General features: G+C 53.5%; 1 protein-coding gene across 2 annotated transcripts in view; it reads right to left on the reverse strand.

Moving 5' to 3' along the window:
* Window positions 1-4,609: 4,609 nt before the first annotated feature.
* The window catches only part of mbd6 (methyl-CpG binding domain protein 6), a 53,056-nt gene continuing 30,529 nt past the window's right edge, over window positions 4,610-27,136 (reverse strand). For both annotated transcript variants that reach the window (XM_085973040.1, XM_085973039.1), the window contains exons 6-12: window positions 25,670-26,442; window positions 21,769-21,949; window positions 15,890-16,107; window positions 8,784-9,368; window positions 8,148-8,221; window positions 5,693-5,768; window positions 4,610-4,769 (exon numbers count right to left, since the gene is read on the reverse strand). In XM_085973040.1, the coding sequence (XP_085829166.1) occupies window positions 4,698-4,769; window positions 5,693-5,768; window positions 8,148-8,221; window positions 8,784-9,368; window positions 15,890-16,107; window positions 21,769-21,949; window positions 25,670-26,442 (1,979 nt within the window). In that variant the 3' untranslated portion in view covers window positions 4,610-4,697. The remainder of the gene's footprint in view (window positions 4,770-5,692; window positions 5,769-8,147; window positions 8,222-8,783; window positions 9,369-15,889; window positions 16,108-21,768; window positions 21,950-25,669; window positions 26,443-27,136) is intronic.

A 27,136-nucleotide genomic window follows, 5' to 3' on the forward strand; every position in this document is an offset into this window, starting at 1 on the left:
CAGTGTAGAGGGAGCTTTACTCTGTATCTAACCCCGTGCTGTACCTGCCCTGGGAGTGTTTGATGGGACAGTGTAGAGGGAGCTTTACTCTGTATCTAACCCCATGCTGTACCTGCCCTGGGAGTGTTTGATGGGACAGTGTAGAGGGAGCTTTACTCTGTATCTAACCCGTGCTGTACCTGCCCTGGGAGTGTTTGATGGGACAGTGTAGAGGGAGCTTTACTCTGTATCTAACCCGTGCTGTACCTGCCCTGGGAGTGTTTGATGGGACAGTGTAGAGCGAACTTTACTCTGTATCTAACCCGTGCTGTACCTGCCCTGGGAGTGTTTGATGGGGCAGTGTAGAGGGAGCTTTACTCTGTATCTAACCCCGTGCTGTACCTGCCCTGGGAGTGTTTGATGGGGCAGTGTAAAGGGAGCTTTACTGTACTGATGCTAATTTTTCAATCCCCATTAATTTGAAGTGGACTCAGGTTCTGCAAACCCAGTTGGTGAAAGGACAAGCTAATAAATAATCAGGCTCTCTCTCAATACTGGCACAGGTCAACTGCAGATGCATTGCACGCACCGAGCGATACGAGGAGTGGCGTTAGCTGGAATCTTACCAAGCCATGTTGCAGGAGAATGTCACAGCTCTTTAGCCCCCTTCCCCAATGCCTCCATGGCGCGCTCTCTGCCATCTACTCTGATCTATCCGTCGCCTTCTCTACTGCACGCTATATGTCGCTCTTTTCCACTGTAGTTATGTAGGAAACGTGGCAGCCAATCTGCGCACAGCAAGTTCGCACAAACAGCAATGTGATGATGACCAGATCAAATGGTTTTTTGTGCTTTTGGTCGAAATAGTGGCCGTGGGATCTTTTACGTCCACTTGAGGGCAGACGGGGCCTCGGTTTAACGGCACCTGACAGTGCGGTGATGCCTCGGTACCGCCCCTCCGGCAGCGCGGCTCTCCCTCGGTACCGCCCCTCCGGCAGCGCGGCTCTCCCTCGGTACCGCCCCCTCCGACAATGCGGCGCTTCCTCGGTACCGCACTGGGTGAGTCAGCCTAGATTTTTCTGCTTAAGGCTCTAGAGTGGGACTTGAACCCACAACCTTCTGAGGAACATCATCTCGTCTTTCGATTAGGCACTTTGCAGCCTTCTGGATTCAACATCGAGTTCAACAATTTCACAGCATAAATACCGCTTTTTTTTTAAATGAATGTGTGTGTATACAGAGAAGTATATAGTTACTTCTACTGCGGTTATTTTATTCGTTGTAGTATGATTTCACAACGAACTGTGGAGCAGGGAACGGTGGTAGAAATAGCTGCTGAAATATTGGATGTGCAGCCCGAGCTTTGTGTCGACGCAGATCAGAGATAATGCTTCTCTGTAACTTTTACGATTAATAAAAGCCTGATGGAGCCTTTCTGCTGAATGTTAGATAGAAACTATTTCCTCTGGTGTGGGGGAGTCCAGAACAAGGGGGGGGCGTAACCTTAAAATTAGAGCCAGGCCGTTTAGGGATGGTGATGTCGGGAAGCACTTCTTCCCACAAAGGCTAGTGGAAATCTGGAACTCTTTCCCCCGCCCCCCAAAAAGCTGTTGAGGCTAGGGATCAATTGGAAATTTCAAGACTGATAGATTTTTGTTGGTTGAGGGTAGTAAGGGTTACGGAACCATGGCAGGTAGATGGAGTTAAGATACAGATCAGCCATGACCTGAATGAATGGCAGAACAGGCTCGAGGGGGGCTGAATGGCCTCCTCCTGTTCCTAATGTAACAGGCTCGAGGGGGCTGAATGGCCTCCTCCTGTTCCTAATGTAACAGGCTCGAGGGGGACTGAATGGCCTCCTCCTGTTCCTAATGTAACAGGCTCGAGGGGGCTGAATGGCCTCCTGTTCCTAATGTAACAGGCTCGAGGGGGGCTGAATGGCCTCCTGTTTCTAATGTAACAGGCTCGAGGGGGCTGAATGGCCTCCTCCTGTTCCTAATGTAACAGGCTCGAGGGGCTGAATGGACTCCTCTTCCTAATGTAACAGGCTCAAGGGGACTGAATGGCCTCCTCCTGTTCCTAATGTAACAGGCTCGAGGGGGCTGAATGGACTCCTCTTCCTAATGTAACAGGCTCGAGGGGACTGAATGGCCTCCTGTTCCTAATGTAACAGGCTCGAGGGGGCTGAATGGACTCCTCTTCCTAATGTAACAGGCTCGAGGGGACTGAATGGCCTCCTGTTCCTAATGTAACAGGCTCGAGGGGGGCTGAATGGCCTCCTGTTTCTAATGTAACAGGCTCGAGGGGGCTGAATGGCCTCCTCCTGTTCCTAATGTAACAGGCTCGAGGGGGCTGAATGGACTCCTCTTCCTAATGTAACAGGCTCGAGGGGACTGAATGGCCTCCTCCTGTTCCTAATGTAACAGGCTCGAGGGACTGAATGGCCTCCTCCTGTTCCTAATGTAACAGGCTCGAGGGGGCTGAATGGCCTCCTCCTGTTCCTAATGTAACAGGCTCGAGGGGCTGAATGGCCTCCAGTTGTTCCTCATGTAACAGGCTCGAGAGGGGCTGAATGGCCTGTTCCTAATGTAACAGGCTCAAGGGGGGCTGAATGGCTGTTCCTAATAAAGCAGGTTCGAGGAGCTGAACGGCCTCCTCCTGTTCCTAGGACCTGTACCCACCAGAGCTTTACCCCAGTGTCACAAAGCACACGGTTGGAAGTACAGAACCTGTAACCTCACTGGCGGGCGTTTGCAGCCGCGTCTCACCCGCCTAGTTGCCCAAATCCTCGCAGGGGCCACTGCAGCTCGATAACGTCCGTCCCGTGTGACGACACCGGTTCGTCTCTGTCCCACGTTAATGAGACCCCCTCCCGCGCGAGGGGGGGGGCCCCTAATCTTCACGTCAACAATTCTCCTGCGGACAGCAAACTCGTCCGTGAGTTTATCACCCACAGTCGCTCCTCCTTTACTTGCTCACCCCTCTCTGCCTGGGTAAATTCACAGCCATTCACATCAGGAAAAAGTGCATCAACTCTCGGAGAGTGGGTTCCCTCGAGCTTGTGGCAATATTCAGCTGGGGGGGCAGGAATGTACCAATATTTGCAGATGGGCAGGGGGTAAAGGGAAAAGAGCCCCAAGGGTGTGCAAAATATTTAAAGAGAATTTTTATTAATTCATTCTCAGGATGTGGACGTCGCTGGCAAGGCCCAGCATTTATTGCCCGTGCCTAGTCGCCCCTCGAGAAGGTGGGGGTGAGCCGCCGCCTTGAACCGCTGCAGTCCCGTGTGGTGAAGGTGCTCCCACAGCGCTGTTAGGGAGGGAGTTCCAGGATTTTGACCCAGCGATGAAGAAGGATCGGCCGATATACTTCCAAGTCAGGATGGTGTGTGACTTGGAGGTGGTGGTGTTCCCGTGCGCCTGCTGCCCTTGTCCTTCTAGGCGGAAGAGGTCGCGGGTTTGGGAGGTGCTGCCGAAGAAGCCTTGGCGAGTCGCTGCAGTGCATCTTGTAGATGTTACACACTGCAGCCACGGTGCGCCGGTGGTGGAGGGAGTGAATGTTTAAGGTGGTGGATGGGGTGCCCATCAAGCGGGGCTACTTTGTCCTGGATGGTGTCGAGCTTCTCGAGTGTTGTTGGAGTCGCACTCCTCCAGGCAAGTGGAGAGTATTCCAGCACACTCCGGACTTGTGCCTTGTAGATGGTGGAAAGCCTTTGGGGGAGTCAGGAGGTGAGACACTCGCCGCAGAATACCCAGATTGCAGCTGGGGGTGGGAGTGGTTGAGGCGACTAGCATAGGTGCATTTAAGGGGAAGCTCGAGAAACACGTGGGAGAAAGGAATAGAAGGATATATTGATGTGGTGAGATGACGAGGGGTGGGAAGAGGCTCGTGTGGAACACAAACACCAGCACAAATGGCCCCGTTTCTGTGCTGCAAAGAACAATATGAAAACGAATAACGTGCGCTCGACACCTTTTGGGGGTTTGAAGGAACGAAATGGCAAGAGACACGAAAAAGGAAAGCGCTTAATGCAGTTTAGACAGTTTCGGGTTATTTATTTCATTCTACCTAATTATATTAAAAAGTATTCAAAATTGCTTTGGGCAGACTATACAAAACAGGAGGAGGAGGACTGGGGGGGAAGGGGCAGGAAGAAAACAAAAAATGAACCAACCCATGCGTAACTGAAGTCAGGTACTCGCAGGGTTAATACAAGTGCAGATCGCGAGTCCTTAACTGGCTGGCTTGGACAGCATGTCAAAAAAATATATATATCAATCGCTCGAGTGTTTTCGAGAGAGAGAGCGAGGGTGAGTGGGGGGGTTTAAATACTGAGGGAGACGGGAGGCAGATTTAACGGTACCTGGTTATTGCTTTATCGAATTACTTGCCCGCAGTAAGGCTGTGGCACCAGTAGACAGTGATGGTTGACCGTCCCAAACGGGGCCGCAGGAGGGGTGTGAATTGGACCCATTGTCAGTTCGATCGGGGCCTCCTGACCAGCAGGAGATTCTTTATTTCCCCCCCCCCCCCTCCCCTCCCCTCCCACACTCCCCTCCCTCCCTATGGCAACGGATCCCATCTACTGATGCGCTGTTTGGTTTATAACAAAAAGTTCTGAGCCGTTACGTGGAAATACAAATAATAATTATATATATACGTTTTCCCAAAAACTGACGTCCCCGGGAACCCACCGCCTGCTCCCAGTGAGGCCAGCGTTATCGGACGATTTTCCTCTGTTTAGACTTCATTGGCTTTCTTAGTTTCTCGTTTGGAGTTTGGTGCTGAGCCTGAAATAATAAATCATTTTTTTTTTTTTAAATTAAAGGGTTTAAAAATCGCATCAAAACATTTCTGAGAAAAAAAACCATCATTGCCGATGAGCAGAGACACCCCCCCACGAGCTTGCGCCTTCCTGTCATTTTAATTTTCTGCCCCGCTCCCACTCTGACCCCTCCCTCGGCCCCAGGACACCGGGGAGAACTCCCCCCTGCTCTTCTTCAAAATAGTGGCCGTGGGATCTTTTACATCCACCTGATAGGGCAGACTGGGGCCTCGGTTTAACGTCTCATCTGAAAGACGGCACCTCCGACAGTGCGGCGCTCCCTCATTACTGCCCCTCCGACAGTGCGGCGCTCCCTCAGTACCGCCCCTCCGACAGTGCGGCGCTCCCTCGGTACCGCCCCTCCGACAGTGCGGCGCTCCCTCGGTACCGCCCCTCCGACAGTGCGGCGCTCCCTCGGTGCCGCCCCTCCGACAGTGCGGCGCTCCCTCGGTGCCGCCCCTCCGACAGTGCGGCGCTCCCTCGGTGCCGCCCCGACATTGCGGCGCTCCCTCGGTGCCGCCCCGACAATGCGGCGCTCCCTCGGTGCCACCCCGACAGTGCGGCGCTCCCTCGGTGCCGCCCCGACAGTGCGGCGCTCCCTCGGTGCCGTGCTCCCTCAGTACTGCTCCTCCGACAGCGCGGCGCTCCGTCAGTGCCGCGCTCCCTCAATAAGGACACTGCGAGCGTCAGCCTGGATTTCGAGTCTCTGTAGTGGGGACTCAAACCCACGACCTTCTGACTCAGAGGCGAGAGAGAGTGTGCGCTACCCACTGAGCCACGGATGACACCAGTTGATGCGGCGAGTGCAGCCACCGCCACACAGACCAAGGTTCAACGTGCCGTGGAATATTGCCCTGCCGGGTCATCTGGCTCTTGACCGGTACTCACATTGGCTGTTATTTGGTCCAGTTCCATCATGGCTTCCTGCAACGCGACTTCCAGATTGCTGCTTATTTTAGGAGTGCTGCGGAGACAAGGAGCAGGCGTCGGCGGTTACCACGAGAGACAGCTCACTCTCGTTGCAAATTCACAAGTCCACATTTATAATGGGAACTGTCTATGTAAACACGTCACGCTGTAGTTACACCCTCCCGCCAGTGGCGGCACTGCCAGCGCCTCAGTTTGTGCAGGAGCTAGGTCGGACCTGGGTTTGCATCTCACGGTGTAGGGGCAGAGAGATTTGCGATTCCAACTGCACAAATCACTAAAATATTGTGGACTGGTACAAAAAGACAATCAAATGGGCTATTGGAATGTTAGACTTTATCTCGAGGGAGGCTGGAATACAGAGAGCTGGAAGTTTTATGACTGCTGTACAGAGTTCTGGTTAGACCCCGTCTGGAGTCGCTGCGTTCAGTTCTGGACACCGCACCTCAGGACGGATATGTTGTCCTTGGAGGGGGTGCAGTGCAGACTGATCAGAATGATACCCCGGGGGGCTAAAAAGGTTCAATTATAAGGACAGGTTGCACAGACTAGGCTTGTGTTCCCTCGAGTATAGAAGATTAAGAGGGGATCTGATCGAGGTGTTTAAGGTGATTAAAGGACTCGACAGGGTCGATAGAGAGACTATTTCCTCTGGTGGCGGGGGGGGGGGGGGGGGGGGGGAGTCCAGAACAAGGGGGCAGAACCTTAAAATTAGAGCCAGGCCGTTCAGGGGTGACGTCAGGAAGCACTTCTTCACACAAAGGGTGGTGGAAATCTGGAACTCCCTTCCCCCCCACAAAAACCTGTGGATGTTGGGGGTCAATTGACAATTTCAAGACGGAGATAGATAGATTTTTGTTGCTAAGGGGATCGAGGGATATTGAGCAAAGGCGGGTAAATGAATTTGAGGTGCAGATCAGTCATGATCTGATTGAATAGCGGAACAGGCTCGAGGGGGGCTGAATGGCCTCCTGTTCCTAATGTAACAGGCTTGAGGGGGCTGAATGGCCTCCTCCTGTTCCTAATGTAACAGGCTCGAGGGGGCTGAATGGCCTCCTCCTGTTCCTAATGTAACAGGCTCGAGGGGGGCTGAATGGCCTCCTCCTGTTCCTAATGTAACAGGCTTGAGGGGGCTGAATGGCCTCCTCCTGTTCCTAATGTAACAGGCTCGAGGGGGGCTGAACGGCCTCCTCCTGTTCCTAATGTAACAGGCTCGAGGGGGGCTGAACGGCCTCCTGTTCCTAATGTAACAGGCTCGAGGGGGCTGAATGGACTCCTCCTGTTCCTAATGTAACAGGCTCGAGGGGGGCTGAATGGCCTCCTCCTGTTCCTAATGTAACAGGCTCGAGGGGGGCTGAATGGCCTCCTCCTGTTCCGAATGTAACAGGCTCGAGGGGGGCTGAACGGCCTCCTGTTCCTAATGTAACAGGCTCGAGGGGGCTGAATGGCCTCCTCCTGTTCCTAATGTAACAGGCTCGAGGGGGGCTGAATGGCCTCCTCCTGTTCCTAATGTAACAGGCTCGAGGGGGGCTGAATGGCCTCCTCCTGTTCCTAATGTAACAGGCTCGAGGGGGTGCTGAACGGCCTCCTGTTCCTAATGTAACAGGCTCGAGGGGGCTGAATGGCCTCCTCCTGTTCCTAATGTAACAGGCTCGAGGGGGCTGAATGGCCTCCTCCTGTTCCTAATGTAACAGGCTCGAGGGGGGCTGAACGGCCTCCTGTTCCTAATGTAACAGGTTCGAGGGGGCTGAATGGCCTCCTCCTGTTCCTAATGTAACAGGCTCGAGGGGGGCTGAATGGCCTCCTCCTGTTCCTAATGTAACAGGCTCGAGGGGGGCTGAATGGCCTCCTCCTGTTCCTAATGTAACAGGCTCGAGGGGGTGCTGAACGGCCTCCTGTTCCTAATGTAACAGGCTCGAGGGGGCTGAATGGCCTCCTCCTGTTCCTAATGTAACAGGCTCGAGGGGGCTGAATGGCCTCCTCCTGTTCCTAATGTAACAGGCTCGAGGGGGGCTGAACGGCCTCCTGTTCCTAATGTAACAGGTTCGAGGGGGCTGAATGGCCTCCTCCTGTTCCTAATGTAACAGGCTCGAGGGGGGCTGAATGGCCTCCTCCTGTTCCTAATGTAACAGGCTCGAGGGGGCTGAATGGCCTCCTCCTGTTCCTAATGTAACAGGCTCGAGGGGGCTGAATGGCCTCCTCCTGTTCCTAATGTAACAGGCTCGAGGGGGGCTGAACGGCCTCCTGTTCCTAATGTAACAGGTTCGAGGGGGCTGAATGGCCTCCTCCTGTTCCTAATGTAACAGGCTCGAGGGGGCTGAATGGCCTCCTCCTGTTCCTAATGTAACAGGCTCGAGGGGGGCTGAACGGCGTCCTCCTGTTCCTAATGCAACAGGCTCGAGGGGCTGACACTTACTTTTTGCTCCTTTTTCTGGTTGTGTGTGAGCCGTCGAGCGTTCCAGATTGCATCTTCACAGTCTCCGGGTTCACCTGGGATGGGGGACAGGGCGCAAACAGAAATAGGGAGGGAGAGAGAGAGAGAGAGAGAGTCAATCACAGGCTGATGAGCAACAAGGTCTCAACATGTCTGGGCTCTGGGAAAATGTGCATCCGTTCAGGGCGAAAATCCTCCGTTCGGATCTCGCGTGAAATGAGTTGAGCAGTCTCTGCCCGGCCCAGCAACAACTTGTATTTACACAGCGCCTTTAACATAGTAAACCGTCCCAAGGCGCTGCTCACAGAAGCGTTAATCAAACAAATTTTGACACCGAGCCACATAAGGAGATATTAGGAACAGTTGACCAAAAGCTTGGTCAAAGAGGCAGGTTTTAAGGAGTGTCTTAAAGGAGGAGAGGCGGAGAGGTTTAGGGAGGGAATTCCAGAGCTTAGGGCCCAGGCGGCTGAAGGCACGGCCACCTAAGGGAAAAGGGGCTGGGGTGAAAGGCTGTGGATATTTTCAGCTGAAGCGAGCCAGATTCTGGGAGTTGGGGAGGGTGGAATTTTCAGAGGGAGGGGAAACACAGAGAGAGAGAAATTTTTGGTTTTGTGTTACCTTGTCTTGCCCCCTCTTCTCCTGCCTGGGGTGTTGTGCGTTGCTTTGAGCCCCGTGCTTGCCCGGCCTGAAGGGGCAACCCGTGTCCTGCCCTTCCTGCACGCTGTCGCAGCCTGGAGTCCGGTGTCCGTGTCGCTCCGCGGGGCCCCCCGTGCCAGTGTCCGGCCCGCACTGTCCGTTAACGCACTCCCGCCCGGAGATCCGCGGTTCTTCCGTGCGGCCGCTGTGCCCTGAGATTTCGCCGTTGATCCGCGGGCCGCACCCGCAGGTCCCTCGCTGGCCCCCGTCCTTCTGCTGGCCGCTCCCCCCCGCCCCCTGCCGCGAGCCGGGCTCGCAGGGCGGGGCTGTAAAGGCACTCGTGGTACTGAAGGCTGGAGCGGGGCTGGGGGCGCTGCCGGGCGTTGCCATCGTCGCGTCGAGGCAGGGGTCCATCCCCTCGAGCTTCCGCTGGGGGACAGGGGAGGGGGAGCCCCCCGAGGGCTGCTGACTCGACGGCGGGTCGTGGGAAGGAGCGGGGCTGGTGTACGAGCAGTCGGGGGGGCTCCCCACTTTACTGGGGAACATCACGGCCTGTCCCATGTTCAGCTGGAAAAAAAACGGGAAGAAATAAGAAATCAATGCAACAGGAGCTTGAGGGAAAGACAGACTCGCATTTCTGCAGGACGTTCCAAAGCACTTCACGGCTAATGAAGTACTTTCTTTTGAAGTGTGGTCATTGTTGTAATGTAGGAAACGCAGCAGCCAATTTGCACACAGCAAGATCCCACAGCGATGTGATAATGACCAGATCATCTGCTTTAGTGATGTTGATTGAGGGATAAATATTGGCCCCAGGACACTGGGGAGAACTCCCCCCCGCTCCTCTTCAAAATAGTGGCTGTGGGATCTTTTACGTCCACCAGAGAGAGCAGACGGGGCCTCGGTTTAACGTCTCACGTGAAAGACGGCACCTCCGACAGTGCGGCGCGCCCTCAGTACTGCCCCTCCGACAGTGCGGCGCTCCCTCAGTACCGCCGCTCCCACAGTGCGGTGCTCCCTCAGTACCGCCCCTCCGACAGTGCGGCGCTCCCTCAGTACTGCCCCTCCGACAGTGCGGCGCTCCCTCAGTACCGCCCCTCCGACAGTGCGGCGCTCCCTCAGTACCGCCCCTCCGACAGTGCGGCGCTCCCTCAGTACCGCCCCTCCGACAGTGCGGCGCTCCCTCAGTACTGCCCCTCCGACAGTGCGGCGCTCCCTCAGTACTGCCCCTTCGTAGTAAAGCGTCCCAAGGCGCTTCACAGGAGTATTGCAACAAAAAATTTGACACCGAGCCACATAAGGAGAAATTAGGACTGGTGACCAAAACCTCGGTCAAAGAGGCAGGTTTTAAGGAGAGTCTTCTAGGAGAGAGAGGCGGAGAGGTTTAGGGAGGGAATTCCGGAGCTTAGGGCCCAGGCAGCTGAAGGCACTTCCGCCAATGGTGGAGCGATTATAATCAAGGATGCTCAAGAGGGCAGAATTAGAGGAGCACAGATATCTCGGGGGCAGTGGGGGGGGTGGGGTGGTTGTGGGGCTGGAGGAGGTTACAGAGATAAGGAGGGTTGTAGGGGGCTGGAGGAGGTTACAGAGATAAGGAGGGTTGTAGGGGCTGGAGGAGGTTACAGAGATAAGGAGGGTTGTAGGGGGCTGGAGGAGGTTACAGAGATAGGGAAGGTTGTAGGGGCTGGAGGAGGTTACAGAGATAGCGAGGGTTGTAGGAGGCTGGAGGAGGTTACAGAGATGGGGAGGGTTGTAGGGGCTTGGAGGAGGTTACAGAGATAGGGAGGGTTGTAGGGGCTGGAGGTGGTTACAGAGATAGGGGGGGTTGTAGGGGGCTGGAGGAGGTTACAGAGATAGGGAGGGTTGTAGGGGCTGGAGGAGGTTACAGATAGGGAGGGTTGTAAGGGGGCTGGAGGAGGTTACAGAGATAGGGAGGGTTGTAGGGGGCTGGAGGAGGTTACAGAGAAAGGGAGGGTTGTAGGGGCTGGAGGAGGTTACAGAGATAGGGAGGGTTGTAGGGGCTGGAGGAGGTTACAGAGAAAGGGAGGGTTGTAGGGGCTGGAGGAGGTTACAGAGATAGGGAGGGTTGTAGGGGCTGGAGGAGGTTACAGAGATAGGGAGGGTTGTAGGGGGCTGGAGGAGGTTACAGAGATAGGGAGGGTTGTAGGGTCTGGAGGAGGTTACAGAGATAGGGAGGGCTGTAGGAGGTTACAGAGATAGGGAGGGCTGTAGGAGGTTACAGAGATAGGGAGGGTTGTAGGGGGCTGGAGGAGGTTACAGAGATAGGGAGGGTTGTCGGGGCTGGAGCAGGTTACAGAGATAGGGAGGATTGTAGGGGGCTGTAGGAGGTTACAGAGATAGGGAGGGCTGTAGGAGGTTACAGAGATAGGGAGGGTTGTAGGGGGCTGGAGGAGGTTACAGAGATAGGGAGGGTTGTAGGGGGCTGGAGGAGGTTACAGTGATAGGGAGGGGACAATGGCCATGGAGGGATGTGCACAGTTCTGGTCTCCATATACCTTGGTTAGACCACACTTGGAGCACTGTGCACAGTTCTGGTCTCCGTATATCTTGGTTAGACCACACTTGGGGCACCGTGCACAGTTCTGGTCTCCATATACCTTGGTTAGACCACACTTGGAGCACTGTGCACTGTTCTGCTCTCCGTATACCTTGGTTAGTCCACACTTGGGGCACCGTGCACAGTTCTGGTCTCCATATACCTTGGTTAGACCACACTGGGAGCACTGTGCACAGTTCTGGTCTCCGTATACCTTGGTTAGTCCACACTTGGAGCACTGTGCACAGTTCTGGTCTCCGTATACCTTGGTTAGTCCACACTTGGAGCACTGTGCACAGTTCTGGTCTCCGTATACCTTGGTTAGACCACACTTGGAGCACTGTGCACCGTTCTGGTCTCCGTATAGCTTGGTTAGACCACACTTGGAGCACTGTGCACAGTTCTGGTCTCTCTATACCTTGGTTAGACCACACTTGGAGCACTGTGCACAGTTCTGGTCTCCATATACCTTGGTTAGACCGCACTTGGAGCACCGTGCACAGTTCTGGTCTCCGTATACCTTGGTTAGACCACACTTGGAGCACCGTGCACAGTTCTGGTCTCCATATACCTTGGTTAGACCGCACTTGGAGCACCGTGCACAGTTCTGGTCTCCATATACCCTGGTTAGACCACACTTGGAGCACTGTGCACAGTTCTGGTCTCCATATACCTTGGTTGGACCACACTTGGAGCACCGTGCACAGTTCTGGTCTCCGTATACCTTGGTTAGACCACACTTGGAGCACCGTGCACAGTTCTGGTCTCCGTATACCTTGGTTAGACCACACTTGGAGCACTGTGCACAGTTCTGGTCTCCATATACCTTGGTTAGACCACACTTGGAGCACCGTGCACAGTTCTGGTCTCCATATACCTTGGTTAGACCGCACTTGGAGCACCGTGCACAGTTCTGGTCTCCATATACCTTGGTTAGACCGCACTTGGAACACCGTGCACAGTTCTGGTCTCCATATACCTTGGTTAGACCGCACTTGGAGCACTGTGCACAGTTCTGGTCTCCATATACCTTGGTTAGACCACACTTGGAGCACTGTTCTGGTCTCCGTATACCTTGGTTAGACCACACTTGGAGCACTGTGCACAGTTCTGGTCTCCATATACCTTGGTTAGATCACACTTGGAGCACCGTGCACAGTTCTGGTCTCCACATACCTTGGTTAGACCGCACCTGGAGCACCGTGCACAGTTCTGGTCTCCATAAACCTTGGTTAGACCACACCTGGAGCACTGTGCACAGTTCTGGTCTCCGTATACCTTGGTTAGACCACACTTGCACTGTGCACAGTTCTGGTCTCCATATACCTTGGATAGACCACACCTGGAGCACTGTTCACAGTTCTGGTCTCCGTATACCTTGGTTAGACCACACTTGGAGCACTGTGCACAGTTCTGGTCTCCATATACCTTGGTTAGACCACACCTGGAGCACTGCGCACAGCTCTGGTCTCCATATACCTTGGTTAGATCACATTTGGAGCACTGTGCACAGTTCTGGTCTCCGTATACCTTGGTTAAACCACACTTGGAGCACTGTGCACAGTTCTGGTCTCCATATACCTTGGTTAGACCACACTTGGGGCACCGTGCACAGTTCTTCTCTCCGTATACCTTGGTTAGACCGCACTTCGAGCACTGTGCACCGTTGTGGTCTCCGTATACCTTGGTTAGACCACACTTGGAGCATTGTCACAGTCCTGGTCTCCATATACCTTGGTTAGACCACTCTTGGAGCACTGTGCACAGTCCTGGTCTCCATATACCTTGGTTAGACCACACTTGGAGCACTGTGCACAGTTCTGGTCTCCGTAAACCTTGGTTAGACCACACTGGGAGCACTGTGCACAGTTCTGGTCTCCGTATACCTTGGTTAGACCACACTTGGAGCACTGTGCACAGTTCTGGTCTCCGTATACCTTGGTTAGACCACACTTGGAGCACTGTGCACAGTTCTGGTCTCCATATACCTTGGTTAGACCACACTGGGAGCACTGTGCACAGTTCTGTTCTCCGTATACCTTGGTTAGACCACACCTGGAGCACTGTGCACAGTTCTGGTCCCCATATACCTTGGTTAGACCACACTTGGAGCACTGTGCACAGTTCTGGTCTCCGTATACCTTGGTTAGACCGCACTTCGAGCACTGTGCACCGTTCTGGTCTCCGTATACCTTGGTTAGACCGCACTTGGAGCACTGTGCACAGTTCTGGTCTCCATATACCTTGGTTAGGCCGCACTTGGAGCACCGTGCACAGTTCTGGTCTCCATATACCTTGGTTAGACCGCACTTGGAGCACTGTGCACAGTTCTGGTCTCCATATACCTTGGTTAGACCGCACTTGGAGCACTGTGCACAGTTCTGGTCTCCATATACCTTGATTAGACCACACTTGGATCACCTTGCACAGTTCTGTTCTCCCTATACCTTGGTTAGACCACACTGGGAGCACTGTGCACAGTTCTGGTCTCCATGTACCTTGGTTAGACCGCACTCAGAGCACTGTGCACAGTTCTGGTCTCCATATACCTTGGATAGACCACACCTGTAGCACTGTGCACAGTTCTGGTCTCCATATACCTTGGTTAGACCGCACTTGGAGCACTGTGCACTGTTCTGGTCTCCATATACCTTGGTTAGACCGCACTTGGAGCACCGTGCACAGTTCTGGACTCCATATACCTTGGTTAGACCGCATTTGGAGCACCGTGCAGAGTTCTGGTCTACATATACCTTGGTTAGATCGCACTTGGAGCACTGTGCACAGTTCTGGTCTCCATATACCTTGGTTAGACCACACTTGGAGCACTGTGCACTGTTCTGGTCTCCGTATACATTGGTTAGACCACACTTGGAGCACTGTACACAGTTCTGGTCTCCGTATACCTTGATTAGACCACACTTGGAGCACCGTGCACAGTTTGGGTCTCCATATACCTTGGTTAGACCACACCTGGAGCACTGTGCACAGTTCTGGTCTCCGTATACCTTGGTTTGACCACACTTGGAGCACTGTGCACAGTTCTGGTCTCCATATACCTTGGATAGACCACACCTGGAGCACTGTGCACAGTTCTGGTCTCCGTATACCTTGGTTAGATCACACTTGGAGCACCGTGCACAGTTTGGGTCTCCATATACGTTGGTTAGACCACACTTGGAGCACCGTGCACAGTTCTGGTCTCAGTATAGCTTGGTTACACCACACCTGGAGCACTATGCACAGTTCTGGTCTCCGTATACCTTGGTTAGACCACACTTGGAGCACTGTGCACAGTTCTGGTCTCCATATACCCTGGATAGACCACACCTGGAGCACTGTGCACAGTTCTGGTCTCCATATACCTTGGTTAGACCACACTTGGAGCATTGTGCACAGTCCTGGTCTCCATATACCTTGGTTGGACCACACTTGGAGCACTGTGCACAGTCCTGGTCTCCATATACCTTGGTTAGACCACACTTGGAGCACTGTGCACAGTTCTGGTCCCCATACTATAAAAAGGACACAGAAGCACTGGACAAACTGCAAAAAGTGCAAGGATGACACCAGAACCGAGAGATTACAGTTATCGGGAAAATTGAACAGGTCGGGGCGTTTTTCTTTAGAAAAGAGAAGACTTTGAGGTGGGCTGATAGAGATCTTTAAAATTATGAATGTGCTGGACAGGGTAGATGTGGAAAGAACGTTTCACCTCCTGACTCCCCAAAGCCTTCCCACCATCGACAAGGCACAAGTCAGGAGTGTGCTGGAATACTCTCCACTTGCCTGGATGAGTGCAGCTCCGACAACACTCAAGAAGCTCGACACCATCCAGGACAAAGCAGCCCGCTTGATGGGCACCCCATCCACCACCTTAAACATTCACTCCCTCCACCACCGGCGCACCGTGGCTGCAGTGTGCACCATCTACAAGATGCACTGCAGCAACTCGCCAAGGCTTCTTCGGCAGCACCTCCCAAAACCCGCGACCTCTTCCACCTAGAAGGGCAAGGGCAGCAGGCGCGTGGGAACACCACCACCTCCAAGTTCCCCTCCAAGTCACACACCATCCTGACTTGGAAATATATCAGCCGTTCCTTCATCGTCGCTGGGTCAAAGCCCTCTCTAACAGCACTGGTTTTTTTTTATTTGTTCCTGGACAAGGGCAACATTTATTGCCCATCCCGAATTGCCATTGAGAATGTGGTGGTGAGCCGCCTACTTGAACCGTAGAGGGCAGTTAAGAATCAACCACATTGCTGTGGGTCTGGAGAGAGGCCAGACCAGGTAAGGACAGCAGATTCCCTTCCCTAAAGGACATTAGTGAACCGTTAGTGTGTGGCGCACCTTCACCACACGGGACTGCAGCGGTTCAAGACGGCGGCTCACCACCACCTTCTCAAGGGGCGACTAGGGATGGGCAATAAATGCCGGCCTTGCCAGCAACACCCACGTCCCGGGAATGATTACAAAAACAAACGATGAACAGTTTAAAAGGCGGGGGGGGGGTGGGAGAACGAGAGATTACCTGGACATTCTGAAAGAGGCAGGCGAGGGGGTTAGTGTGAGTATTCACGTGTCCTGTGAGCGGGGTCTGGCTCGGGCACATCTGGATGCCCAGGGGTCCCTGCAGCGCTGGTACCAGTGGCTGCTGCTGCTGCAGTAACCAGGGGTTGCTGCCGGGCATTGCCTGCAACCCCGGCAGCTGCGGCGGACTCAAGCCGCTGTTCAGCACTGCCATGTCACCTGAGAAAAGAAGACACAAGAGGTTACCTCGCGTCTACAACACACAGAGAGAGACGGGCCATTCGGCCCAACTGGTCCGTGCCAGCGTTCGTGTGCCACCTCCATTCACCATATCCTTCGATTCCTTTCTCCCTCGAGTGTTTATCCAGCTTCCCCCTTAAATCCATCTGTGCTCTTCGCCTCAACCACTCCCTGTGGTAGTGAGTTCCACATTCTCACCACTCTCTGGGGAAAGGAGTTTCTCCTGAATTCCCCATTGGATTTATAAGTCGTTAATAAATACCGTCAACAGTTGAGGCCCCAACACAGATCCCTGCGGGGCACCACTCGTCACGTCCCGCCCATTTGAGAACCTGCCCATTGTCACGACTCTCTGTCCTATTTGAGAACCTGCCCATTGTCACGACTCTCTGTCCCATTTGAGAACCTGCCCATTGTCACTACTCTCTGTCCCATTTGAGAACCTGCCCATTGTCACTACTCTCTGTCCTATTTGAGAACCTGCCCATTGTCACGACTCTCTGTCCCATTTGAGAACCTGCCCACTGTCACTACTCTCTGTCCCATTTGAGAACCTGCCCATTGTCACTACTCTCTGTCCCATTGTCACGACTCTCTGTCCCATTTGAGAACCTGCCCATTGTCACTACTCTCTGTCCCATTGTCACGACTCTCTGTCCCATTTGAGAACCTGCCCACTGTCACTACTCTCTGTCCTATTTGAGAACCTGCCCATTGTCACGACTCTCTGTCCCATTTGAGAACCTGCCCATTGTCACTACTCTCTGTCCTATTTGAGAACCTGCCCATTGTCACTACTCTCTGTCCCATTTGAGAACCTGCCCATTGTCACTACTCTCTGTCCCATTTGAGAACCTGCCCATTGTCACTACTCTCTGTTCCATTTGAGAACCTGCCCATTGTCACTACTCTCTGTCCTATTTGAGAACCTGCCCATTGTCACTGCTCTCTGTCCTATTTGAGAACCTGCCCATTGTCACTACTCTCTGTCCCATTTGAGAACCTGCCCATTGTCACGACTCTCTGTCCCATTTGAGAACCTGCCCATTGTCACGACTCTCTGTCCCATTTGAGAACCTGCCCATTGTCACGACTCTCTGTCCCATTTGAGAACCTGCCCATTGTCACTACTCTCTGTCCCATTTGAGAACCTGCCCATTGTCACGACTCTCTGTCCCATTTGAGAACCTGCCCATTGTCACGACTCCCTGTCCCATTTGAGAACCTGCCCATTGTCACTACTCTCTGTCCCATTTGAGAACCTGCCCATTGTCACGACTCTCTGTCCAATTTGAGAACCTGCCCACTGTCACTACTCTGTCCCATTTGAGAACCTGCCCACTGTCACTACTCTCTGTCCCATTTGAGAACCTGCCCATTGTCACTACTCTCTGTCCCATTTGAGAACCTGCCCATTGTCACTACTCTCTGTCCCATTTGAGAACCTGCCCATTGTCACTACTCTCTGTACCATTTGAGAACCTGCCCATTGTCACTACTCTCTGTCCTATTTGAGAACCTGCCCATTGTCACGACTCTCTGTCCCATTTGAGAACCTGCCCATTGTCACTACTCTCTGTCCCATATGAGAACCTGCCCATTGTCACTACTCTCTGTCCCATTTGAGAACCTGCCCATTGTCACTACTCTCTGTCCCATTTGAGAACCTGCCCATTGTCACTACTCTCTGTCCCATTTGAGAACCTGCCCATTGTCACTACTCTCTGTCCCATTTGAGAACCTGCCCATTGTCACTACTCTCTGTCCCATTTGAGAACCTGCCCATTGTCACTACTCTCTGTCCCATATGAGAACCTGCCCATTGTCACGACTCTCTGTCCCATTTGAGAACCTGCCCATTGTCACTACTCTCTGTCCTATTTGAGAACCTGCCCATTGTCACGACTCTCTGTCCCATTGTCACGACTCTCTGTCCCATTTGAGAACCTGCCCATTGTCACTACTCTCTGTCCCATTTGAGAACCTGCCCATTGTCACTACTCTCTGTCCCATTTGAGAACCTGCCCATTGTCACTACTCTCTGTCCCATTTGAGAACCTGCCCATTGTCACTACTCTCTGTCCTATTTGAGAACCTGCCCATTGTCACGACTCTCTGTCCCATTGTCACGACTCTCTGTCCCATTTGAGAACCTGCCCATTGTCACTACTCTCTGTCCCATTTGAGAACCTGCCCATTGTCACGACTCTCTGTCCCATTGTCACGACTCTCTGTCCCATTTGAGAACCTGCCCATTGTCACTACTCTCTGTCCCATTTGAGAACCTGCCCATTGTCACTACTCTCTGTCCCATTTGAGAACCTGCCCATTGTCACTACTGTCTGTCCCATTTGAGAACCTGCCCATTGTCACTACTCTCTGTCCCATTTGAGAACCTGCCCATTGTCACTACTCTCTGTCCCATTTGAGAACCTGCCCATTGTCACGACTCCCTGTCCCATTTGAGAACCTGCCCATTGTCACTACTCTCTGTCCCATTTGAGAACCTGCCCATTGTCACTACTCTCTGTCCCATTTGAGAACCTGCCCATTGTCACGACTCCCTGTCCCATTTGAGAACCTGCCCATTGTCACTACTCTCTGTCCCATTTGAGAACCTGCCCATTGTCACTACTCTCTGTCCCATTTGAGAACCTGCCCATTGTCACTACTCTCTGTCCCATTTGAGAACCTGCCCATTGTCACTACTCTCTGTCCCATTTGAGAACCTGCCCATTGTCACGACTCCCTGTCCCATTTGAGAACCTGCCCATTGTCACTACTCTCTGTCCCATTTGAGAACCTGCCCATTGTCACTACTCTCTGTCCCATTTGAGAACCTGCCCATTGTCACGACTCCCTGTCCCATATGAGAACCTGCCCATTGTCACTACTCTCTGTCCCATTTGAGAACCTGCCCATTGTCACGACTCTCTGTCCCATTTGAGAACCTGCCCATTGTCACTACTCTCTGTCCTATTTGAGAACCTGCCCATTGTCACTACTCTCTGTCCTATTTGAGAACCTGCCCATTGTCACTACTCTCTGTCCTATTTGAGAACCTGCCCATTGTCACTACTCTCTGTCCTATTTGAGAACCTGCCCATTGTCACTACTCTCTGTCCCATTTGAGAACCTGCCCATTGTCACTACTCTCTGTCCCATTTGAGAACCTGCCCATTGTCACTACTCTCTGTCCTATTTGAGAACCTGCCCATTGTCACTACTCTCTGTCTCCTGCCGCTCATCCCATTTCCTAACCAGGTCAATCATTTGCCTGCAATTCCGTGGCCTTCAACTTTAGCTAACAGCCTCTCGTGTGGGACTTTTATCGAATGCCTACCGGAAGTCCATATAAACAACATCCATAGACATTCCCCTGTCCGCTACTTTAGTCACCTCTTCAAAAAAAATTAACTCAGGTTGGTCAGGCCTGACCTGCCCTTTCACAAATCCATGCTGGCTCTCTCTGATCAGCTGAAAATATTCAAGGTGTTCAGTCACTCTATCCTTAATCATAGAAACATAGAAATTTACAGCCCAGAATGAGGCCATTCGGCCCATCGTGTCTGTGCCGACCGACAAAGAGCTACCCACCCTAATCCCACTTTCCAGCTCTTACATAGAAACATAGAAGATAGGAGCAGGAGTAGGCCATTCGGCCCCTCGAGCCTGCTCCGCCATTCAATGCGATCATGGCTGATCATCCAAATTCAGTACCCTGTCCCTGCCTTCTCCCCATATCCCGTGATCTCTTTAGCCGTAAGAAATATATCTAACTACCTCTTGAATATATTTAATGAATTGGCCTCAACTGCCTTCTGTGGTAGAGAATTCCACAGGTTCACCACTCTCTGGGTGAAGAAATTCCTCCTCATCTCTGTCCTAAATGGCTAACCCCTTATCTTTAGACTGTGACCCCTGGTTCTGGACTCCCCGGCCATCGGGAACATCCTTCCTGCATCTAGTCTGTCTCTTCTCTTCTTAGGCAGTCCCTCAGAACCGAGGATGACTTGCTTCCACATTAAAAATGAGCTCTCAGGTGACTGATGAGTCCAATGCGGGACCCACAGTCTCTGTCACAGGTGGGCAGACGGTGGTTGAAGGGGGCGGGTGGGTGGGGTGCTTGGGTTGACGTGCACTCCTTCCGCTCCTTGCGCTTGGCTTCCGCTTGCTCCCGGCGAAGAGACTCGAGGTGTTCGGCGCCTTCCTGGATGCTTCTCCTCCACTTTGTGTGGTCTTGGGGCCAGGGATTCCCAGGTGTCGGTGGGGATGTTACACTTTTTCAAGGAGGCTTTGAGGGTGTCCTTGAAACGTTTCCTCTGCCCACCTGGGGCTCTCTTGCCGTGCCGGAGCTCTGAGTAGAGCGTTTGTTTCGGGAGTCGCGTATCGGGCATGCGGACAATGTGACCCGTCCATCGGAGCTGATCGAAGCTCTGACCACGCTCAATGCTGGGGATGTTGGCCTGAGCGAGAACACTGACGTTGGTGCGCCTATCCTGCCAATGGATTTGCAGGATCTTGCGGAGGCAGCGTTGGTGGTACATCTCCAGTGCTTCGAGGTGCCTGCTGTACATGGTCCATGTCTCTGAGGCATACAGCAGGGCGGGTATCACTACTGCCCTGTAGACCATGAGCTTAGTGCCGGGTTTGAGGTCCTGGTCTTCAACACTCTTCCTCAGGCGACCGAAGGCTGCACTGGCACACTGCCAGTGCCAGTCCTGTTAGAATTTTATAAGTTTCAATGAGATCCCCTCTCATTCTTCTAAACTCCAGCAAGTATAAGCCCAATCGACCCAATCTCTCCTCATACGTCATTCCTGCCATCCCAGGTATCAGTCTGGTGAATCTTCGCTGCACTCCCTCCATGGCAAGAACATCCTTCCTCAGATAAGGCGACCAAAACTGCACACAATACTCAAGGTGTGGTCTCACCAAGGCCCTGTACAACTGCAGCACGACATCCTTGCTCCTGTACTCAAATCCTCTCGCTATGAAGGCCAACATACCATTTGCCTTCTTCACCGCCTGCTGCACCTGCATGCTTACCTTCAGCGACTGGTGCACAAGGACACCCAGGTCTCGTTGCACTTCCCCTTTCCCCAATCTATTGCCGTGTAGGTTACGGGCACTTTGAGTGCATAGCCAAGTACTTTTAAATGCGATGAGGGTCTCTGCCTCTCCCACCCTTTCAGGCAGTGAGTTCCAGACCCCCACCGCCCTCTGGGTGAAAAAAGTTCTCTTCAACTCCCCTCTAATCCTCCGACCAATTACTTTCAACCTCTGCCCCCTGATTATTGACCGCTCCGCTAAGGGAAATAGGTCCTTCCTATCCACTCTATCTAGGCCCCTCATAATTTTATACACCTCAATTAAATCTCACCTCAGCCTCCTCTGTTCCAAATAAAACAACCCCAGCCTATCCAATCTTTCCTCATAGCTAAAATTCCCCAGGCCAGGCAACATCCTCGTAAATCTTGTAATTTTAGGCTACAGTAATTTCCTGTTGGGCTAACTGTTCTGGAATTCCCTGGTGTCCCAGCCTTCCCCAACCCAGACCATTGGGTCGTCTATTCACCGGAAAGCAGCTGGGGCCCCAGACCTGCAGACTGAAGGGGCAGAAATTCAGGTTCCACTCACCCAGCAAACTGGCTCCCAGCAGCGGGTTCAGGAGCGGAGGCATCACGGTGTTGATTTTCCCGTGTCCCAGTAACGGCAGCAGGGATTCGCCCACCGACATCACCGTGCTATCCTCCAGGTTAGGGGAGGCGGTGGTGGAGGTGGTGGTAGCAGATCCCAGGGGAACGGCAGAAAGGCAGACCTGTGGAGAGCGAGACAGAGAGAGAGAGGGCGAGAGAGAGAGCGAGCGAGAGGGCGGGCGGGGGAGAGGGGGCGGGGGAGAGGGGGCGGGGGCGGGGGAGAGGGAGACACCGAGAGAGAGAGAACGAGAGAGAGAGAACGAGAGAGAACGAGAACGAGAGAGAGAGAACGAGAGAGAGAGAGAACGAGAGAGAGAGAGAACGAGAGAGAGAGAGAACGAGAGAGAGAGAGAACGAGAGAGAGAGAGAACGAGAGAGAGAACGAGAGAGAGAGAGAACGAGAGAGAGAGAGAACGAGAGAGAGAGAGAACGAGACAGAGAGAGAACGAGACAGAGAGAGAACGAGACAGAGAGAGAACGAGACAGAGAGAGAACGAGACAGAGAGAGAACGAGACAGAGAGAGAGAACGAGACAGAGAGAACGAGACAGAGAGAACGAGAGAGAGAGAGAGAGAACGAGAGAGAGAGAACGAGAGAGAGAGAACGAGAGAGAGAACGAGAGAGAGAGAACGAGAGAGAGAGAACGAGAGAGAGAACGAAAGAGAACGAGAGAGAACGAGAGAGAGAACGAAAGAGAACGAGAGAGAACGAGAGAGAGAACGAGAGAGAGAGAACGAGAGAGAGAGAACGAGAGAGAGAACGAGAGAGAGAACGAGAGAGAACGAGAGAGAGAACGAGAGAGAGAACGAGAGAGAGAGAACGAGAGAGAACGAGAGAGAGAGAGAGAGAACGAGAGAGAGAGAACGAGAGAGAGAGAACGAGAGAGAGAGAACGAGAGAGAGAGAGAACGAGAGAGAGAGAGAACGAGAGAGAGAGAACGAGAGAGAGAGAACGAGAGAGAGAGAGAGAGAACGAGAGAGAACGAGAGAGAGAGAACGAGAGAGAGAGAACGAGAGAGAACGAGAGAGAGAGAACGAGAGAGAGAGAACGAGAGAGAGAGAACGAGAGAGAGAGAGAGAACGAGAGAGAGAGGGGGAACGAGAGAGAGAGGGGGAACGAGAGAGAGAGGGGGAACGAGAGAGAGAGGGGGAACGAGAGAGAGAGGGGGAACGAGAGAGAGAGGGGGAACGAGAGAGAGAGGGGGAACGAGAGAGAGAGGGGGAACGAGAGAGAGAGGGGGAACGAGAGAGAGAGGGGGAACGAGAGAGAGAGGGGGAACGAGAGAGAGAGGGGGAACGAGAGAGAGAGGGGGAACGAGAGAGAGAGGGGGAACGAGAGAGAGAGGGGGAACGAGAGAGAGAGGGGGAACGAGAGAGAGAGGGGGAACGAGAGAGAGAGGGGGAACGAGAGAGAGAGGGGGAACGAGAGAGAGAGGGGGAACGAGAGAGAGAGGGGGAACGAGAGAGAGAGGGGGAACGAGAGAGAGAGGGGGAACGAGAGAGAGAGGGGGAACGAGACAGAGAGGGGGAACGAGACAGAGAGGGGGAACGAGACAGAGAGGGGGAACGAGACAGAGAGGGGGAACGAGACAGAGAGGGGGAACGAGACAGAGAGGGGGAACGAGACAGAGAGGGGGAACGAGACAGAGAGGGGGAACGAGACAGAGAGGGGGAACGAGACAGAGAGGGGGAACGAGACAGAGAGAGGGAACGAGACAGAGAGAGGGAACGAGACAGAGAGAGGGAACGAGACAGAGAGAGGGAACGAGACAGAGAGAGGGAACGAGACAGAGAGAGGGAACGAGACAGAGAGAGGGAACGAGACAGAGAGAGGGAACGAGACAGAGAGAGGGAACGAGACAGAGAGAGGGAACGAGACAGAGAGAGGGAACGAGACAGAGAGAGGGAACGAGACAGAGAGAGGGAACGAGACAGAGAGAGGGAACGAGACAGAGAGAGGGAACGAGACAGAGAGAGGGAACGAGACAGAGAGAGGGAACGAGACAGAGAGAGGGAACGAGACAGAGAGAGGGAACGAGACAGAGAGAGGGAACGAGACAGAGAGAGGGAACGAGACAGAGAGGGAACGAGACAGAGAGAGGGAACGAGACAGAGAGAGGGAACGAGACAGAGAGAGGGAACGAGACAGAGAGAGGGAACGAGACAGAGAGAGGGAACGAGACAGAGAGAGGGAACGAGACAGAGAGAGGGAACGAGACAGAGAGAGAACGAGACAGAGAGATGGTGAGAATCAGTTACCACGCGCAACTCAATCGCACAACAAACACTTGGATACGGTTCTGAAACACACTAGGTGAGATTTAAGATGCTTTTTCAATATAAATAACTATGCCTATATCTATTTTAAAATTTTTAAAAATGAGGAGATTAAGACAATTGAAGGATTTGACAGGGTCGAGAGAGAGAAACTATTTCCTCTGGTAGAGAGGATGGGGGAGTGGAGTCCAGAACAGGGGGGGGGGCGTAACCTTACAATTAGAGCCAGGCCGTTCAGGGGTGATGTCAGGAAGCACTTCTTCACACAAAGGGTGGTGGAAATCTGGAACTCTCCCCCTCAAAAAAAAATCGAGGCTGGAGGGGGGTCAATTGGAGCTTTCAAAGCTGAGATCGATAGATTTTTGTTCGGTAAGGGTATTAAGGGTCACAGAAGCAAGGCGGGTGGATGGAGTTAAGATACAGATCAGCCATGGTCTGATTGAATGGCGGAACAGGCTCGAGAGGGGCTGAACGGCCTCCTCCTGTTCCTAATGTAACAGGCTCGAGGGGGCTGAATTGCCTCCTCCTGTTCCTAATGTAACAGGCTCGAGGGGGCTGAATGGCCTCCTCCTGTTCCTAATGTAACAGGCTCGAGGGGGGCTGAATGGCCTCCTCCTGTTCCAAATGTAACAGGCTCGAGAGGGGCTGAATGGCCTCCTCCTGTTCCTAATGTAACAGGCTCGAGGGGGGCTGAATGGCCTCCTCCTGTTCCAAATGTAACAGGCTCGAGAGGGACTGAATGGCCTCCTCCTGTTCCTAATGTAACAGGCTCGAGGGGGGCTGAACGGCCTCCTCCTGTTCCTAATGTAACAGGCTCGAGGGGGCTGAATGGTCTCCTCCTGTTCCTATGTAACAGGCTCGAGGGGCTGAACGGCCTCCTCCTGTTCCTAATGTAACAGGCTCGAGGGGGCTGAATGGTCTCCTGCTGTTCCTAATGTAACAGGCTCGAGGGGGGCTGAATGGCCTCCTCCTGTTCCTAATGTAACAGGCTCGAGGGGGGCTGAATGGCCTCCTCCTGTTCCTAATGTAACAGGTTCGAGGGGGGCTGAATGGCCTCCTCCTGTTCCTAATGTAACAGGCTCGAGGGGGCTGAATGGCCTCCTCCTGTTCCTAATGTAACAGGCTCGAGGGGGCTGAATGGCCTCCTCCTGTTCCTGTGTAACAGGCTCGAGGGAGGCTGAATGGCCTCCTCCTGTTCCTAATGTAACAGACTCGAGGGGGGCTGAATGGCCTCCTCCTGTTCCTAATGTAACAGGCTCAAGGGGGGCTGAATGGCGGCCTCCTCCTGTTCCTAATATAACAGGCTCGAGGGGGGCTGAATGCCCTCCTCCTTTGCCTAATGTAACAGACTCGAGGGGGCTGAATGGCCTCCTCCTGTTCCTAATGTAACAGGCTCGAGGGGGGCTGAACGGCCTCCTCCTGTTCCTAATGTCCTAATGTAACAGACTCGAGGGGGCTGAATGGCCTCCTCTGTTCCTATGCTCTACAAAAGAGAAACCAATTCAGATATCAAGTCCCATTCAGCCTTGCTTCCCACCCACCCCCCGCCTCCCTGCCCCACCATACCTGAGGCGGACTGGTAACACTGTCTGGTGAAGAACTGAGCACTGTGGCCAGGAGCTGGGGGTTTAGGCCCAGCCAGGCCGGCGTGCTGGACGACGCCGGGAAGAGGAGAGGCTGCGAGGCTCCGTCGTGGCTGGAGGCTCCTCCGAAAGCACTGCCCAGGGGGCTGGTCAGCAGCCCCTCCGGCCTATCCCCGGTTGTCTGACAGCCCGACAGCTGATCCTGAAGGGTGGGGAACTGGATAACGGACGGCAGAGAGTTGGGCTGCTGCTGCTGCTGGGTCAGGTCCGGGAGATGGAGGTTGATGGGCGCCAGGGGGAGGATGGCCGTGGCGGAGTGGTTCTGAAGTAGCGCCGTCATGAGCATCTGCAAGGCTTGTAGTGTCTGTCCATCAAGGTCGCTGGGGTTTGGGGATAAAGTTGTGTGCAGAGTAGGGTTGAGTAGACCCAGGAGAGTCAGTATAATGTCCCCCTGCCCTTCCACTGTCGTGGGAAGCAGGTTTATGGGGTTCTGGTCCAGCGTCAGCGAGATGGGCAGGGAGCCCAGCAGGCTGGCGTTCAGGGGTCCGGGAAGCCCAGGGCCGCCCGACTGCCCGAGTGGAAGCACCTGATCCTGGTCGATGAAGGGGCAGCTCTCTCCGAGAGGGGGCTGCCCAGGCAGTGATTCGTCTACTGTAGTGGTAACTATGACACCGGGGTCGAGCACCGAGGTGGTCTTGGTGATGGCGGGCTGACCTCTGCCAGCGACGGAGACGGAGGCAGGCGGAGAAGTACTTTCTGTCAAAGGGAAAAAACGGAAGGTCTTAGGAATTTAACAAAAGCAAACGGTTCAGCGTAATCCCTTGAGGGGGCCCACACCCCAATTGTACTTAGATCAGTGTCTTTAAATCAGTAATTACCACTTCTGTCGACTGACGAATTAAAGCACGCAAATTAGTTCGTAGAATCGCACAGCCCAGGAGGAGGCCATTTGGCCCATCGTGCGTGTGCTGCTCTTTGAAAGAGCTCTCCAATTAACCCCACTCCCCCCCACCACCCCGGTCTTTCCCCATAGCCCTGCACATTTTCCCTTTTTAACTTTGGACGCAGTTAAGGGGGAAGCTGAATAGAAGGATAGGGTGATGGGGTGAGATGGAGTAGGGGTGGGAGGGGGCTCGTGTGGATGATAAACACCGGCATGGACCAGATGGACTGAGCGGCCTGATATTGTGCTGCAAGTTCTGTGTAATTTATATCCAATTCTCCTTTTGGAAGTTACTATTGAATCTGCTTCCACCGCCCTTTCAGGCAGCGCGTTCCAGATCACAACAACTCGCTGCGTTCTCACAGGCAACTATCGTTGCAGCTTTGTGATAAACATAGAAGATAGTAGCAGGAGTCGGCCATTCGGCCCCTCGAGCCTGCTCCGCCATTCAATGAGATCATGGCTGATCATCGACCTCAACTCCACTTTCCCACCTGATCCCCATAT

This window comes from Somniosus microcephalus, chromosome 33 (assembly GCF_052327205.1).
Source record: "Somniosus microcephalus isolate GS21.2 chromosome 33, FLI_Smic_1.0, whole genome shotgun sequence".
NCBI classification, from domain to species: Eukaryota; Metazoa; Chordata; class Chondrichthyes; order Squaliformes; family Somniosidae; genus Somniosus; species Somniosus microcephalus.